The sequence below is a fragment of the Schistocerca cancellata genome, chromosome 3, assembly GCF_023864275.1.
Source record: "Schistocerca cancellata isolate TAMUIC-IGC-003103 chromosome 3, iqSchCanc2.1, whole genome shotgun sequence".
NCBI classification, from domain to species: Eukaryota; Metazoa; Arthropoda; class Insecta; order Orthoptera; family Acrididae; genus Schistocerca; species Schistocerca cancellata.
In genome coordinates this window covers 132811275-132830187 of record NC_064628.1, presented here as the reverse complement: position 1 = coordinate 132830187, position 18913 = coordinate 132811275, and the positions used below count along the sequence as shown (strand labels likewise).

Sequence of the window (18913 nt, the reverse complement as noted above, 5' to 3'; positions counted from 1 at the left end):
ACACTAGACGAGTGTAACCCCTATGTTAGCGTGGTAGAGTAATGGTGGTGTACGCGTACGTGGAGAACTTGTTTGCGCAGCAATCGCCGACATAGTGTAACTGAGGCGGAATAAGGGGAACCAGCCCGCATTCGCCGAGGTAGATGGAAAACCGCCTAAAAACCATCCACAGACTGGCCGGTTCACCGGACCTCACACAAATCCACCGGGCGGATTCGTGCCGGGGACCAGGCGCTCCTTCCCGACCGGAAAGCCGTGCGTTAGACCGCACGGCCAACCGGGCGGGCTATGCTTATATGATAGTTGACCTCTTTGCCATAATACAGAATTATTGATTTTTCACATCTATGAAAACAATATATATTTTGTTACCTAGTTTGGTTCTAGGCAGGAACACCATAAATATTGGGAAGGGGAAAAAGGATATCCAACGCCGTTTACGTTTCACTGAGTGTTTTAAAACGAGTTTTATGTATGTTCTTTCCAGTTTTTTATTACTGTTTGATTTGCGTTATTTTATTTACATTCGCCTCAAGCTGAAATAGTGTAACCAAGACGAAAGAGAGAGAGAGCAGCAGCTGCAGGCTCTAGACGCCGGTGGTGTCATTGATCCACTGCCTAATGTCGGCGTTGGCGATGTTGGCGTAGACGCTGGGCCAGCCGGGAAGGGCGCAGCCGTTGCCCCAGGAGGAGATGACCCCCACCAGCACGCCATCCAACACCATGGGGCCCCCATAGTCGGGGCCACAGCGGTCGCGGCCACCGCCCGGCCACCATGCACAGATCTTGCGGACGCTCACCTTGCCCAGCCCGTCGTAAGCGTCGTTGCAGACGTCCCGGTCCACGATGTAGAGCTCCACCATCTGCAGCTGGTCTGCCAGGTAGCTGCCGCTATAGACCGTGCCCCAGCCAGTTATGGACACCAGCGTGCCGGCCTCAGGCTCCACTGTCGTCAACGGAATGGGCTGCTCGGACATAGCAAGCAGAAAGAGGAGTCATCACAGAGAATGCCCAAAGATAACGAGAGAATGTGTTCGTAGTTGCAACCTCCAAGCCTCCGAAGTTTGGCTAAACATAGACCTTAGATTCGACTTTGTTCTTGAAATGAAACGTAACAATAGGACATCACAGAAACAATGGAGCGTTGTAGGTAACAGAGTGTCATCAGAAAGAACAGGAAAATTTACAAATTATCCAGAATACGTAAGAAACCCAGAATACTTTCATAATAGACTGAAGGAAAAAAACGTAACATCCAAACGTAATTAATGTAGAGTAATGAAATTTCGGGAACACATTCGTCTGGGTAACATTTTAAGTGATTAACATCGCAAGATCACGGCTTAATTAAGCGCAAAACAAGCCATTGCAAATGTAAAATACTGGTACATTAACAAACGGTATAGTCCAAAGGCTGACTGGATGTGGCGGCCAAGAAGTAACGGCATTGGGAGAATCTGGGCAACGTGTACCAGTTTAGGCGCGACATACATGTTGACATAGGACACACGTTGGAGTTGGTTGAAGTTACGGAGTACTTGACGGCGAACGTGGTGCCGAATGGACTGCAAAAGCCGCCGGCCGATGTGGTCGAGCGGTTCTAGGGGCTTCAGTCCGGAACTGCGCTGCTGCTATGGTCGCAGGTTCGAATCCTGCCTCGGGTATGGATGTGTGTGATGTCATTAGGTTAGTTAGGTTTAAGTAGTTCTAAGTTCTAGGGGACTGATGACCTTAGAAGTTAAGTCCCATAGTGCTCAGAGCCATTTCTGAACAACCGGTATAACCACCAGAATGTTGAATGTAAGCACGCAAACGTTCATGCATTATGCTATAAAGGTGCCGGATGTCAGTTTGTGAGATGAGTTCCATGCCTGTTGCATTTGGTCAGTCAATATTTTTTTTTTTTTTTTTGGTCATCAGTCTACTGACTGGTTTGATGCGGCCCGCCACGAATTCCTTTCCCTTTCCTGTGCTAACTTCTTCATCTCAGAGTAGCACTTGCAACCTACGTCCTCAATTATTTGCTTGACGTATTCCAATCTCTGTCTTCCTCTACAGTTTTTGCCCTCTACCGCTCCCTTTAGTACCATGGAAGTCATTCCCTCATGTCTTAGCAGATGTCCTGCCCCGTCTCCTTATCAGTGTTTTCCACATATTCCTTTCCTCTCCGATTCTGCATAGAACCTCCTCATTCCTTACCTTATCAGTCCACCTAATTTTCAACATTCGTCCATAGCACCACATCTCAAATGCTTCGATTCTCTTCTGTTCCGGTTTTCCCACAGTCCATGTTTCACTACCATACAATGCTGAACTCCAGACGTACATCCTCAGAAATTTATTTCTCAAATTAAGGCCGGTATTTGATATTAGTAGACTTCTCTTGGCCAGAAATGCCTTTTTTGTCATAGCGAGTCTGCTTTTGATGTCCTCCTTGCTCCGTCCGTCATTGGTTATTTTACTGCCCACGTAGCAGAATTCCTTAACTTCATTGACTTCGTGACCGTCAATCCTGATGTTAAGTTTCTCGCCGTTCTCATTTCTGCTACTTCTCATTACCTTCGTCTTTCTCCGATTTACTCTCAAACCATACTGTGTACTCATTAGACTGTTCATTCCGCTCAGCAGATCATTTAACTCTTCTTCACTTTCACTCAGGATAGCAATGTCATCAGCGAATCGTATCATTGATATCCTTTCACCTTGTATTTTAATTCCACTCCTGAACCTTTCTTTTATTTCCATCATTGCTTCCTCGATGTACAGATTGAAGAGTAGGGGCAAAAGGCTACAGCCTTGTCTTCCACCCTTCTTAATACGAGCACTTCGTTCTTGATCGTCCACTCTTATTATTCCCTCTTGGTTGTTGTACATATTGTATATGACCCGTCTCTCCCTATAGCTTACCCCTACTTTTTTCAGAATCTCGAACAGCTTGCACCATTTTATATTGTCGAACGCTTTTTCCAGGTCGACAAATCCTATGAAAGTGTCTTGATTTTTCTTTAGCCTTGCTTCCATTATTAGCCGTAACGTCAGAATTGCCTCTCTCGTCCCTTTACTTTTCCTAAAGCCAAACTGATCGTCACCTAGCGGATTCTCAATTTTCTTTTCCATTCTTCTGTATATTATTCTTGTAAGCAGCTTCGATGCATGAGCTGTTAAGCGGATTGTGCGATAATTCTCGCACTTGTCAGCTCTTGCCGTCTTCGGAATTGTGTGGATGATGCTTTTCCGAAAGTTAGATGGTATATCGCCAGACTCATATATTCTACACACCAACGTGAATAGTCGTTTTGTTGCCACTTCCCCCAATGATTTTAGAAATTCTGATGGAATGTTATCTATCCCTTCTGCCTTATTTGACCGTAAGTCCTCCAAAGCTCTTATAAATTCCGATTCTAATATTGGATCCCCTATCTCTTCTAAATCGACTCCTGTTTCTTCTTCTATCACATCAGACAAATCTTCACCCTCATAGAGGCTTTCAATGTATTCTTTCCACCTATCTGCTCTCTCCTCTGCATTTAACAGTGGAATTCCCGTTGCACTCTTAATGTTACCACCGTTGCTTTTAATGTCACCAAAGATTGGTTTGACTTTCCTGTATGCTGAGTCTGTCCTTCCGACAATCGTATCTTTTTCGATGTCTTCACATTTTTCCTGCAGCCATTTCGTCTTAGCTTCCCTGCACTTCCTATTTATTTCATTCCTCAGCGACTTGTATTTCTGTATTCCTGATTTTCCCAGAACATGTTTGTACTTCCTCCTTTCATCAATCAACTGAAGTATTTCTTCTGTTACCCGTGGTTTCTTCGCAGCTACCTTCTTTGTACCTATGTTTTCCTTCCCAACTTCTGTGATGGCCCTTTTTAGAGATGTCCATTCCTCTTCAACTGTACTGCCTACTGCGCTATTCCTTATTGCTGTATCTATAGCGTTAGAGAACTTTTTTAAATGTATCTCGTCATTCCTTAGTACTTCCGTATCCCACTTCTTTGCGTATTGATTCTTCCTGACTAATGTCTTGAACTTCAGCCTACTCTTCATCACCACTATATTGTGATCTGAGTCTATATCTGCTCCTGGGTATGCCTTACAATCCAGTATCTGATTTCGGAATCTCTGTCTGACCATGATGTAATCTAATTGAAATCTTCCCGTATCTCCCGGCCTTTTCCAAGTATACCTCCTGCTCTTGTGATTCTTGAACAGGGTATTCGCTATTACTAGCTGAAACTTGTTACAGAACTCAATTAGTCTTTCTCCTCTTTCATTTCTTGTCCCAAGCCCATATTCTCCTGTAACCTTTTCTTCTACTCCTTCCCCTACAACTGCATTCCAGTCGCCCATGACTATTATATTTTCGTCCCCCTTTACATACTGTATTACCCTTTCAATATCCTCATACACTTTCTCTATCTGTTCATCTTCAGCTTGCGACGTCGGCATTTATACCTGAACTATCGTTGTCGGTGTTGGTCTGCTGTAGATTCTGATTAGAACAACCCAGTCACTGAACTGTTCACAGTAACACACCCTCTGCCCTACCTTCCTATTCATAACGAATCCTACACCTGTTATACCATTTTCTGCTGCTGTTGATATTACCCGATACTCATCTGACCAGAAACCCTTGTCTTCCTTCCACTTCACTTCACTGACCCCTACTATATCTAGATTGAGCCTTTGCATTTCCCTTTTCAGACTTTCTAGTTTCCCTACCACGTTCAAGCTTCTGACATTCCACGCCCCGACTCGTAGAACGTTATCCTTTCGTAGATTATTCAATCTTTTTCTCATGGTAACCTCCCCCTTGGCAGTCCCCTCCCGGAGATCCGAATGGGGGACTATTCCGGAATCTTTTGCCAATGGAGAGATCATCATGACACTTCTTCAATTACAGGCCACATGTCCTGTGGATACACGTTACGTGTCTTTAATGCAGTGGTTTCCATTGCCTTCTGCATCCTCATGTCGTTGATCATTGCTGATTCTTCCGCGTTTAGGGGCAATTTCCCACCCCTAGGACAAGAGAGTGCCCTGAACCTCTATCCGCTCCTCCGCCCTCTTTGACAAGGCCGTTGGCAGAATGAGGCTGACTTCTTATGCCGGAAGTCTTCGGCCGCCAATGCTGATTATTTATCAAAATTTAGGCAGTGGCGGGGATCGAACCCGGGACCGAAGACGCTAGCCCTAGACCACGGGATATCCCGTGATGCTGGAGTAGACGCCCAATGATGTCCCATATATGCTCAATTGGAAACAGATCTGGTGATCGAGCAGGCCAAGGCAACATGTCGACACCCTGTAGATCGTGTTGGGTTACAACAGTTGTGTATGGGTGAGAATTAACCTGTTGGAAAACACCCCCTGGAATACTGTTCATGAACGGCAGTACAACAGATCGAATCACCAGATTGACTTACGTATCTGCAGTCAGAGTGTGCGAGATAATCACGAGAGTGCTTCTGATGTCATATGAAATAGTACCCCAAACCATAACTTCAGGTGTAGCTCCAATGTGCCAATGTGTCTAGGCCACTGACAGGCTGGATGCAGGCGCTCAGCTAGCCTCCTTCTAATCAACATACGGCCATTACTGGCACGGAGGCAGAACCAGTTTTCATCAGAAAACACAACAGTCTTCCACCCAGCCATCCAATGAGCTCTCACTTGTCACCACTGAAGTGGTTTGGGATCAGTGGAATGCACGCCACACAACGACTGACTCGGAGCTGTCCTTGAAGTAACCTATTTGTAACAGTTCGTTGCGTTACTGTGGTGCCAACTGCTGCTCAAATTGCTGCTGCAGATGCAGTTCGATGTGCCAAAGCCGTACGTCGAAAACGATGGTCTTCCCTCTCGCTAGTGCTACGTGACCGTCCGGAGACTGGTCTTCTTGCGGCCGTACATTTTCCTGACCGCTGCTACCAGAAATCATGTGCAGAGGCTACATTCCTACCACGTCTTTCTCCATCCAGCTTCTGGTAGCACTATTAAACGAACTCTTCCAAACTCAGTAAGGCGTTGATAATGGCGTCCTTATCGCCTTAAAGGCGTTCTTGACTAACATCAACTTACTTCACCCAGTTTCAAACGGGACTTACGCTCACGACCGTTACAGTAAGTATTTAAAGCAAACCTGATTTGCATCCTGGTAATGGCGCTCCTAGTGCCACTCTTATGCCACTCACTCAAAATTTGTATAGACGCCATCTTTCGGATGTTGAACGACGCGTAGCAACTTCCGCTTATGTCGCACAACTCGTTCTTGGTGTTGTTATTTTCTTTCCGTCTGTGTATTAGTGTTGGGCAATGCACCATCTCACAATATTTAACGAAAGGACGAGTAAACTCTCTTGAATCGTCAACCGTATCCCCTACGAGCAGCAGCTGCAGCATAGCCATTACGAACCCGTACACAAAATACACTCCTGGAAATTGAAATAAGAACACCGTGAATTCATTGTCCCAGGAAGGGGAAACTTTATTGACACATTCCTGGGGTCAGATACATCACATGATCACACTGACAGAACCTCAGGCACATAGACACAGGCAACAGAGCATGCACAATGTCAGCACTAGTACAGTGTATATCCACCTTTCGCAGCAATGCGGCTGCTATTCTCCCATGGAGACGATCGTAGAGATGCTGGATGTAGTCCTGTGGAACGGCTTGCCATGCCATTTCCACCTGGCGCCTCAGTTGGACCAGCGTTCGTGCTGGACGTGCAGACCGCGTGAGACGACGCTTCATCCAGTCCCAAACATGCTCAATGGGGGACAGATCCGGAGATCTTGCTGGCCAGGGTAGTTGACTTACACCTTCTAGAGCACGTTGGGTGGCACGGGATACATGCGGACGTGCATTGTCCTGTTGGAACAGCAAGTTCCCTTGCCGAGCTAGGAATGGTAGAACGATGGGTTCGATGACGGTTTGGATGTACCGTGCACTATTCAGTGTCCCCTCGACGATCACCATTGGTGTACGGCCAGTGTAGGAGATCGCTCCCCACACCATGATGCCGGGTGTTGGCCCTGTGTGCCTCGGTCGTATGCAGTCCTGATTGTGGCGCTCACCTGCACGGCGCCAAACACGCATACGACCATCATTGGCACCAAGGCAGAAGCGACTCTCATCGCTGAAGACGACACGTCTCCATTCGTCCCTCCATTCACGCCTGTCGCGACACCACTGGAGGCGGACTGCACGATGTTGGGGCGTGAGCGGAAGACGGCCTAAGGGTGTGCGGGACCGTAGCCCAGCTTCATGGAGACGGTTGCGAATGGTCCTCGCCGATACCCCAGGAGCAACAGTGTCCCTAATTTTCTGGGAAGTGGCGGTGCGGTCCCCTACGGCACTGCGTAGGATCCTACGGTCTTGGCGTGCATCCGTGCGTCGCTGCGGTCCGGTCCCAGGTCGACGGGCACGTGCACCTTCCGCCGACCACTGGCAACAACATCGATGTACTGTGGAGACCTCACGCCCCACGTGTTGGGCAATTAGGCGGTACGTCCACCCGGCCTCCCGCATGCCCACTATACGCCCTCGCTCAAAGTCCGTCAACTGCACATACGGTTCACGTCCACGCTGTCGCGGCATGCTACCAGTGTTAAAGACTGCGATGGAGCTCCGTATGCCACGGCAAACTGGCTGACACTGACGGCGGCGGTGTGTCCGCTGTGCCGTGCGTGTGATCATTGCTTGTACAGCCCTCTCGCAGTGTCCGGAGCAAGTATGGTGGGTCTGACACACCGGTGTCAATGTGTTCTTTTTTCCATTTCCAGGAGTGTACCATACTGACATATTCAGAATTTTAAATACATGCGGGACGCTTAAAAGGTACAGTAGAATTGTCAAGCAAATCACAGTCACAGCTCAAAACGCGGTTATTTAAACTTTACGTTAAAAAAAAAAAACAGTCGACAAACTCATAGCAACTAGTGTGCCAACACCGAAATGAATACTTACATCTGCAACCAGTTGTATCTCTGTTACCAATAAAAATTCGATCCATGTTAAGTGGAATAGTTAATTCGAATTATTTTACTCTACCTTTTACTAAAATACTTAGTATTCCTCCTGGAACACTTTTCATGTGATAAAAGAAAACTGTGTCCTCGCCTGAGATTCGATCTTGGATGATTGTCTTTCGTGTGCAGTGCTAAACTGCTCGAACAAGCTAAACGAACCGACTGAAGACATGAATCTGCTAGTCCTTTCACTCCATTCCTTCCAAAATCTCACGAGGATCTCGCGAGATTCTGTGCGATTAGCAGACGTTGTAGAGCCGATACAGTGGAGAGATAGGCTTCACCACAGCTTCAGTGCTGTAACTGTCGAAGCAATTCTTTTGCTCTTACCGGTGTATACACTTCCTTAATCGCATGATTCTGTGGTATTTGAAAGCAACGTACGGCAGGTCACAGCTTTGCGTCAGTGAGTAGCGCATGTGTTAAAATAAAGCACTTGAAAGGTAAGTATTTGCAGTGGAAACAGAATGCCGAACAGCTTAAAGTTTTCATGTGAGTCTATAACAAACACAGCGTGTAGTCTTCAAAAACTGAAGGAATCAAAGGCTGGGGCCTCTGAAAGCTGTGCCTGGGTGTATGAATTCTTAGGGATATGAAATGGACCGATCACCACAGTCATAGGCATGGCAGGTGGAAGACTTCGTTTCATTTGCAGACTACCAGGAAAATACTGTCAGCCTACAAAGAAGACTGCTTATAGATCAGTTATGCGTCTCATTCTAGAATATTGCTTAAGTGTGTGACACCCATATTAAATGGGAATAACACGAGATATTGAACATATACAAAGGGGAGAGGCATGAATGGTCACAGCTTTGTTAGCTCACAGAAGAGTGTCACGTAAATCTTTTTTCGAAAAAAAAGAAAAAAAAATCGGGCACTTGATGTACAGCCAATTATCCTGCGAAAGTCTAACTACAAGATTTTCAAGTACAAGTGTCAAGGGAAGACTCTAGACATACTGTCCACACCCCTAGGCGTTTGTTCTTTAGGACATGTCCAAAAGAACAGACACATCGCTTGCATATATAACTGGTTCACATCGATGGGCGGTGAATCCACAACCTTCAGTGCGAATGCACATTTACGTTTGACCTCCAGCGGGAATCTAAAATTGGCGAGCATGGAGGACATGGATAGGTGGCACTAGGTGATAGTAGGAGTCCGCCAGGGAACGTACCGAGATAGTCAGCACATTTGCGATAAACACTACGTCCGAGTGGCGTAGCGGTTAACGTAGGTGACTACTAAGCAGGTGGTCTCGGGTCAGAATCCCAGTCCAGCACGCATCTCCACTTGTCACTAATTCCTCATACAATCCCGATGCAGTTGATCTCATTGCTCCTTCACCTTTTCTACCACCTCACACAGAGAGATTTAAAAAGTTATTCTTCCAGCTCTCCACGTGCCGTTAACAGGAATCAGCAAGGAAGGTTGTATCAAGTTAAGTACAGGGTTATTACAAATGATTGGAGCGATTTCACAGCTCTACAATAACTTTATTATTTGAGATATTTTCACAATGCTTTGCACACACATACAAAAACTCAAAAAGTTTTTTTAGGCATTCACAAATGTTCGATATGTGCCCCTTTAGTGATTCGGCAGACATCAAGCCGATAATCAAGTTCCTCCCACACTCGGCGCAGCATGTACCCATCAATGAGCCCGCATCTCGTGGTCGTGCGGTAGCGTTCTCGCTTCCCACGCCCGGGTTCCCGGGTTCGATTCCCGGCGGGGTCAGGGATTTTCTCTGCCTCGTGATGGCTGGATGTTGTGTGCTGTCCTTAGGTTAGTTAGGTTTAAGTAGTTCTAAGTTCTAGGGGACTTATGACCCCAGCAGTTGAGTTCCATAGTGCTCAGAGCCATTTGAACCATTTGAACCCATCAATGAGTTCGAAAGCATCGTTGATGCGAGCTCGCAGTTCTGGCACCTTTCTTGGTAGAGGAGGTTTAAACACTGAATCTTTCACATAACCCCACAGAAAGAAATCGCATGGGGTTAAGTCGGCAGAGCGTGGAGGCCATGACATGAATTGCTGATCATGATCTCCACCACGACCGATCCATCGGTTTTCCAATCTCCTGTTTAAGAAATGCCGAACGTCATGATGGAAGTGCGGTGGAGCACCATCCTGTTGAAAGATGAAGTCGGCGCTGTCGTTCTCCAGTTGTGGCATGAGCCAATTTTCCGCGGGCTACGCGTGAAACTTGCCCGCACGCGTTCAACCGTTTCTTCGCTCACAGCAGGCCGACTCGTTGATTGCCCCTTACAGAGGCATCCAGAAGCTTTAAACTGCGCATACCATCGCCGAATGGAGTTAGCAGTTGGTGGGTCTTTGTTGAACTTCGTCCTGAAGTGTCGTTGCACTGTTATGACTGACTGATGTGAGTGCATTTCAAGCACGACATACGCTTTCTCGGCTCCTGTCGCCATTTTGTCTCACTGCGCTCTCGAGCGCTCTGATGGCAGAAACCTGAAGGGCGGCTTCAGCCGAACAAAACTTTATGAGTTTTTCTACGTATCTGTAGTGTGTCGTGACCATATGTCAATGAATGGAGCTACAGTGAATTTATGAAATCGCTTCAATCATTTGTAATAGCCCTGTACATTACATCACATCCTCCAGTGGTTTGTAGAGTCGTATCTCGATGTAGACGTCTTTCATATCCTCATCTTTCCATCAATGCCCAGAGTTTTACAGTTTCTTGAAACTATATAAATACCACACAAATCTTCAAGAAAGTTGTGTAACGAAATACGTAAGATTAAATTATATACGCTTCTCGTTCATAAACGCAAAGTGAGGACATCCACAGGGATGTACAATACATCATAAAACAAGAACCCATGTTAGTAAGAAATGAGGTATCCTTATGTTCCATAGATAGATCTCAAGTTAAATGGCTATCGTGGATGTGGAATAAGCAAAAGAAATTTGGAACATACTTTCATCTGAGATGTAATAACAACCTAAAACTAAACTAAACTCAGCCTGAAGAGGCGTCGGAAGGTCCAACGGTAATGACCTACCCCATGTCATCCTCTGCCGCTAGGCGTCACTGGATGTGGATAGTCTGTGATCATTACACCGCTCTCCCGGCCATTGTCAGTTTTCGTGACCGGAGCCGCTACTTCTCGATCAAGTTGCTCCTCAATTTGCCTCACGAGGGCTGAGTGCACCCCGCTTGCCAACGGTGCTCGGCAGACTGGATGGCCACCCATCCAAGCGCTAGCCAAGCCCGACGGCGCTTAACTTCGGTTATCTGACAGGAACCGATGTAACCAGTGCGGCAGAGCCGTTGGCAGTAACAAACCTAGTTACAAAAAATGTAAGTGTATAATAATCTGAGCTGCTTATGATAATTGTTGGACTGTTGTAGCCACGAACGTCAATAGAAAATCAGCTTCAAACTCTTCTTTACATTGATCACTGCGCTGCAGACCTGCAGAGTCCGACTTTACGTAACACAAACAATGCAAGATACTGTTAATAAAATATGCATCCGGTTGGTCCTGCTAAAAGTCGTGTATAGAGTACAAAGAGTTGGCGCAACTTTTTATGATCGCTGGCAAGTTAATGAAAATGTTGTGTTCTTCAGCGATGGACACCTTTCTGGACCAGGTGAATCACTTTAAATATTTATGGAGATTAATCTTAATCCTAGCGCTGATCCCATGACTTGGGCTGTTGGTCTGAAAAGAAGATAAACTATTTGCGATACATTTACTCGTATAAATTTCATTAAGGAATAAATATATTGGGAATCAATAGGTAGTATACCCAGTTCCTTGAAGGTACTCTGAAAGGCGTTCCTGAGGTCATACCACAAATAATTCGTATTACACGTTTTCGGAATCGGTTGACTTGATGAATACCTCCTTCTCTTAAAAAAAAAAAAAAAAGAAAAAATCTCCTGTGAAATAATGGAAACAGTAATCGCAATATGATATTCAGATATTCAGGGGTAACAGGTGTACCTGAAGATATTTCTGTTGGTGACTGAGGACGGTGTACTGAACGACGATACTTCAGTATTTACGTCATTTACAAACTAACAATTAGAGCTATCACAAGTCATATGTTTTTAAGTTGGGTAGTGCCTCCAAGTACATAAGGCAAGAGCAAGCCATTAATGCTTATTTTCGTGTGGGCAACACATCAGGCGTTGAAGTGTCGACGCGTGGATGGAAAACGGTTGGTCTGTACTGACAGGTGTAGTCCACTTATTGGTGCAGTTATGACCCTGCAGAAAACGTCAGGTAGTAAGAAATGAAATTTTCACTCAACAGAGTGTGCGCTGATATGAAACTTCCCGGCAGACTAAAACTGTGTACTGGACCGAGACTCGAACTCGAAACCTTTGCCTTTTGCGGGCAACTGCTCTAACACTTGCCCGCGAAAGGCAAAGGTCCCGAGTTCGAGTCCCGGTCCGGCAACAGTTTCAATCTGCCAGGAAGTTTCATCAGGTAGGAATGTTTGTTACATGTTTCAGGGAAGACGGTCCGAAGCTAAGAAAAAATGACGAAAACACTCATGTGTGTATGTACTAAGGTACCATATATAAAAATATTTGTACCTGTACCCGTTACACCCTGTTTACTGGGAGGAAACCAATAACAACTTCTGAACTGCATGTACTTTTCAACGTTTAGTGACAAAAAATTAACTAAGAGCCATTTATTAATTTACCTGAATTTTCTCATTGAAGGTGAAGGTGCCCAGTATCTGCGCTGCTCCGATGTCGTAGTCCATGGAGGTGGAGCTGTAGTGGCTGTTGTGGGCGGTTTTGGTGACGTTGTAGAGAATGCCCCCAGTATCCCGTATGGATGTGCCAACGCGTACGAAGTAGTACGAGGGATCGAACTTCTGTACGCACTCTGCACAGGTCAGCACCCAAGTCTCACTGATAATAACGCCGCCACACTTGTGGCCGTCCTCAAACTGAATGGACGCCATCCAGGGGTAGTCCTCGATGTCGACACTGGTGCCATTCACTATCCGTGGTGCGCTCTGCACACATGGCCAGACCGACGCCACTGCGAATGCACACACCACGATCTTCCACATATTAGTGTCTACAGTTAAGCTATTTCCGTTGTTCAGCTGAGAGACTCTGGCGACGCCGTAAGAGCCTTTATATTAAGTTGCTGATTAGATTAAAGAAACACATCACTTTAATCGTTTGAACTATTCTGATAAGAATACGAGTGCGTCCATTAAAAACCACTGTATGCTTTATTCTGAGAAGCGATTTGTTATTTATATTGCCAGCAAGACATACGAGGTATGTGTGAAACGTAATGAGATTGATTTTTTTATCTACCGAAGATTTTTTTTTGCACACAACAGTATTATCCATTTCAAAGCAGTTGCCTTCGGCAGCTGTACGTCGGGGCGGAGTAGTAGTTCCTCAGTCTTGGCAGCAGCGCTGAAAAGCTTCAGCTGGGAGGACTTTTAATACATCGGTCTCATTCTTTTAAATATTCTCTAGATTCCTAAAATGTCATCCTCTTAAGAGAGTTTTCAGTTTCGGGAAAAGGAAAAAATCACCAGGATCAGGTGAATATAGGGGCTGTGGAAAATCGCTTTTTGAGGCCAAATATTCCTGTGACTTGTGTCGTTGTCATGACACACTATCCTTTTGTCTACACTATACTGTCTCACTCGATTCACCCTCTTCCTAAGTCCTTCAAGGACATCTTTGTAACACACTTGGTTTACGGTTTGTCCTGGACGAACAAATTCCTTACGAACGATACGTCTACTGTCAAAAAAGCACATTTGCATTCTTTTGACCTTAGATTTGCTCATTCGAGCTTCTTACGGTCGAAGGAATGTCTCAATGTGTCACTCCTCACTCTGCCGCTTTGTCTCAGGATCGTACCCAAAAATCCAGGATTCATCACCTGTGGTCACACAGCTGAACCATTCGTGGTCATTGGCAAGCCTCTCAAAAAGACCAACGCAAATGTTTGTTCGATCGCTCTTTTGCGCAGTTATAGGGGTTTTCGGCAACATATTGGCACAAACATTTCGCATGCCCAAACCCTCGTTCAAAATTTGATGTGTAAGTTTATCAGGCCACCCATCATCCTTATTGTGAAACGTCGATCTGATGTCGCAAGAGCACGCACACATTCGACGTTATCGTCGGCTTTTGAAATTGATGGTGTTGCTCAGCGAGGTTCACCTTCAGTGTAATCTGGCCTTCCAAAAATGATTGGTGCCAGCGAAAAACTTGTGCTCTTTATAAGGAATGTTCCCCATAGGTTTCAACTTTTAGATGGTCACACTTGCGAATGCCCCAAGTTTAACACAAAACTTGACGGCGTAACGTTGCTCGAAATTCCGCTGATCGATTTTCGTAACACACAACAAAAACTCGACTTTATTGCAGGCGCTCTCAGAAATCACATGATGGCTGTACGGAGCTGAAACTCGGACTGAGCATCTGGAAGGGATGAACACACCGGTTTACGCAAGGAGAACAACACAGCGCCGGCCGCGGTGGTCTAGTGGTTCTAGGCGCGCAGTCCGGAACCGCGGGACTGCTACGGTCGCAGGTTCGAATCCTGCCTCGGGCATGGATGTGTGTGATGTCTTTAGGTTAGTTAGGTTTTAAGTAGTTCTAAGTTCTAGGGGACTGATGACCACAGAAGTTAAGTCCCATAGTGCTCAGAGCCATTTGAACCATTTTTGAACAACACAGCGTTGCTATTTCGCTCACACTGTTGTCAGTGTCATTACTCTCCTCGCACAGCTTGTAGTGCCAATCTAACTCCACAGACAAAATTTAGTAAGTTGTTCAGGGATATTTTATGAGTATTTTGGAACACGAGACCTATGATCTCTGGCAGCGCGTCACTGACTAATAGTGCAATTATGATTAATTCGATTTATTGCCTCAGTTACATTTGTTTCCGAGAAAGTACCTCTGACAAAGAGTAAAACCCTTCATTATCGCCGAAATGTGCAACACAGAACACAGAGTACTGCAACAACCTTCAGATGCGAAAATACTGTGGTGTGCTTGCCGACGCAGCGAGAACAGTACCAAATAGCGTCGATGTGCCATTCTCCCATAAAATTCAGTGAACCAATAAACGAAATGGATTTAACTCTTCATCCGTAAACCTATCCAACCTGATCTGCATCACAAGGTTCAATGCCTTGTCGCCTACTCGTGGTTCCACTATCCTTCAAACCACTCTCCATGGAACACAAACAGCTGACTGGCTTCAGTGTCTACAAGATGCTAAAAGAAAAGAGTCCACGAAGAAAACCAGTGCCTGTTTTCAGGCTTTTAAAGAGGAATTTCAAGACTTGAAAGATAAAGGTTTAAATTTCGTCCCAAACTCAAAGACTGGATTGTGTTTGGTTGGCTTGATTTGGGGCAAGAGGCCAAACTGCGAGGTCATCGGTCTCATCGGATTCGGAAAGGATGGGGAAGGAAGTCGGCCGTGCCCTTTCCAAGGAACCATCCTGGCATTTGCCTGAAGCGATTTAGGGAAATCATGGAAAACCTGAATCAGGATGGCCGAACGCGGGATTGAACCGTCGTCTTCCCGAATGCGAGTCCAGTGTGCTAACCACTGCGCCACCTCGTTCGGTGTGGATTGTGTACAGCAAGGAGAGAATATATTGGGACGAACCTGAATCCTGGCACTAGTTCGGGGATTCAACTAAGCGAAAGCATATGAAATGAAGATTTAAAATAAAAATTACGCTGGGTCTGTCCCGGACGAAAGAATCCTGGTTTTCGGTTGCGAAAAAGCGAGAAGATCCTTTGTAAAAATGGAACTGTTCTTATGGACGGGACGTTTGACGATTGTTCGATACAGTTCTAACGGCTGTTCACTATACACGTTGACATTGGAAGCACAGAATAAGGGATGAAGATATTTCTTGTTTTATTTGCTTATCTCACAGACAAAAGTCAAAACAAATATCAAACACTTTCTTATCGAAAAATAAGATGCCTGGATGGTCACCGAAAACTGCAATGGTAGACTTTGAAATGGCTACAATTAAAGCTATGAAAACAATTTTCGTCGAAAGATCCCTTTCCGGTTGCAAATTTCACTTCGACCAATGTCTGTGGAAGAAAATACAGAAACAGAGATTAATGACCGATACAAGGATAGAGAAGAAGTCCGATTGTTTTCCTCCATATTTGCTCCAATAGCACTTCTTTCACCGAACACTGCTGGTGAAGTGTTGATGGTAATAATGGAGGAAATGTCCAGTGGAGAAAAGGTCACGAAATTCGCAGAAAACATGATCAACCAATTAAGGAACATCTCAGCATACCAAATAAAATATGGAATGTTCTCAATTAGTGGCACAGGACCACGACTGCTGTAGACGGTTGGCATAGGAAACTGAACTCCTCAATAAATAGGAAACATCCGAACGTATGCTTTCTGATAAGCTGAAGGAGGAAGCAGTAAATGCTATACTTGAAATTAAAATAGATTCCACTGACCTGCCTCTTCAAAACTGAAGAGGAAGATACATAGGTCTTGACAAAAGGTTGCTAGGCATTACCTATACTTATATACCGGTACTACTGTATAAAGACAAGTCATTGTTTAACGTTTTTACCAAAATTTCGAAAAGTTCATGGCCAATTTATTTCAGATTTTTACACGATACTCTAATAAACTTTCAGGCGGAAAAACCTCGAAAAGTTCTTGACTGACTTACTTCAAAGTATTATACGATACTCTAATAAACATTTATACGGACAGAGGCTAACTTTTTTAAACAACGAAGTGATCGTATGTTTTCAATCATACCGACTGTGAGGAAGAAAGTCGTCAGTTTTAACTACGATAGCATAGCTTTTGAACCATTAGATGAACCATTTTTCTCATATATGGTGTATTCTTTCTCCTTATACATAATTTTTCACACAAATTGTATACACAACAATGAGTGGGTTTGTCTTCTTCCTCACACTCGGTTGTAACAGAAAACAGGAAAGTTGTATTTGTGGCTAACTCTGTATTCCTACCAGTTCTCAGATTAAAAAGTATGCGAAACATGTCACTAAAGCCATCAACTTCACAGCTTTAGCAGCTGGAGGGGTCTCTCTCGTGCCCTGTATGCTAGTCATCTCAATCAATTTAGCCATTCATTCTAAGCGAACACTCCAATTAAGTTTTCGTTTGCAGTAACAATAAACAAGGGTCAAGGTTAGACGGAGGGGGAAAGAGGAGACAGACAGAGAGGTGGCGAGAAGTGGACATAGAGAGGGGGAAGGGAAAAGGTAACGCACACTGATAGCGGGAGAAAGGGGAAGGGGAGGGGAGGTAGAAAGCGTTTAGAACGTCTATCCAATTCCCATACGTATTCTGCAGGTGGGAAGAATCCCCATGTTCATTAGTCATTAGTAAGAATACACAAAAAATGGGGTGGATTTAAGAAGGTGTTTAAAACATTTGGCTCTTCTACAAAAAATTGAGCTACACATTTAAATTCACTAAATAAATAATACGTTTCGTCATTTGCTGAAGTTATAGTGTAGAAAGAAAAAAGATAAAAAATAAAACGGAAGAATAAAAAATAATTTAAACAATCCTATGTACCATGTGCGTAGCCAGTCCTGAGCCTGGATAAAATGTAGAGGGATATTGTTATCACAAACCGGACGGCAGTTGAGACCTAGTGAAACGCTAACATATAGTAACATATGAAAACTCGTTTTGTCCCGGATCTAAGAACTATCTTAAAAACAAAACGTAACGGCACAAAAGAGTATGGTATCAAAGTTCAGAAAAATAAATTAATATTGTGTAAACTAAATAGCAGTTCTGACGTCTGGTTGCTGTAACACAATATGTATTTAAAATCAATGTGCTATATTGCAGATAAATACAGATATTTATTTAAAAATTGATATTTTAGCATGTTCTCAAAATATCTGAACATTTGAATATTTAGTGCATAAAGAGGCATAGAAAGTGTACACAGCTGAATTAACGTGAACTGAACATCCCACAGAGACCAAAACAAGGCTTGAATAATACATATGACATCCCTGAGAGGGGCGCAAACCGGTTTCATTGGCTGTCGTAGGAACTACTTTCGACGAAGTTAATGATACAGCACTTAACACCACCTGCTGCGTTCATGCGACTGTGTGTGGTGGAACCGACCATAAGAATCTGAAAGGTATTCGCTTGGTTGTGCTCAGGATGAGCAGAGGTTAAATACCAAGCAAGCCATCTGGTTCCAAACTACGAAAATGAGTCGAGAGCAGAGAACACGAACTGCAGACTGCTCCAGAAATGACAGTATGGATTCCCTCCACAGAAATAACTGTTTTCTCACACAATGCAGTTTGGCGACCTGAAATCGATAAAAACAAACACAAGCATGGAGGTTCTACGTTTGATCGACTGCAGCAATGAATTTAATATTGTTCATTGTAGTTTTAATGCTGAACTTTTCAATAAGCTCTCAAGACCTGAGTATCTTTTCTCTATTATCATACATTAATGGTAGCAGATCTTAAAAAAATTAAAAAAGATGCTCATATCAGTAGGTGGTAACTTACATGATAAAACTTCTATTTTTATTTTGAACTGTACGATAGCGGCAGGATGTACTAAGTCCAAGTAAACACTTAAGTACGATAATGAGCACTTGTTGTCACTGCTATCTGTTGGATAATGTACAAAAACATAACTTTCACTGCTGAGTATCTTATTATTAAACAGTCACATCTGCAATGCTGTTTTGAAGCAGTATCGTCATCCTCTTTAAATGGAAGAAGATCTCGACAAAAATACACATAAACTTAGGGAAAAAAATTACATCAATAGCAGTAGTTTTAGAAAACGTAAGGCGGTTGACATGGAAGT

The 18913-nt window shown here is 44.3% G+C and overlaps 1 protein-coding gene across 2 annotated transcripts; it reads right to left on the bottom strand.

Moving 5' to 3' along the window:
• Positions 1-492: 492 nt before the first annotated feature.
• LOC126176060 (trypsin-2-like) lies at positions 493-13137 on the bottom strand. 2 transcript variants are annotated; one of them, XM_049923193.1, is made up of 2 exons: positions 12735-13137; positions 493-968 (listed from the first exon to the last, which is right to left on the bottom strand). In XM_049923193.1, exons 1-2 carry the CDS (start codon positions 13110-13112, stop codon positions 588-590), a joined length of 759 nt encoding a protein of 252 aa, XP_049779150.1. In that variant the 5' UTR covers positions 13113-13137; the 3' UTR covers positions 493-587. The 2 variants fall into 2 exon arrangements, with proteins under 2 accessions (XP_049779150.1, XP_049779151.1); XM_049923194.1 differs by having other exon boundaries at positions 493-965.
• Between the last annotated feature and the right edge of the window lie 5776 nt (positions 13138-18913).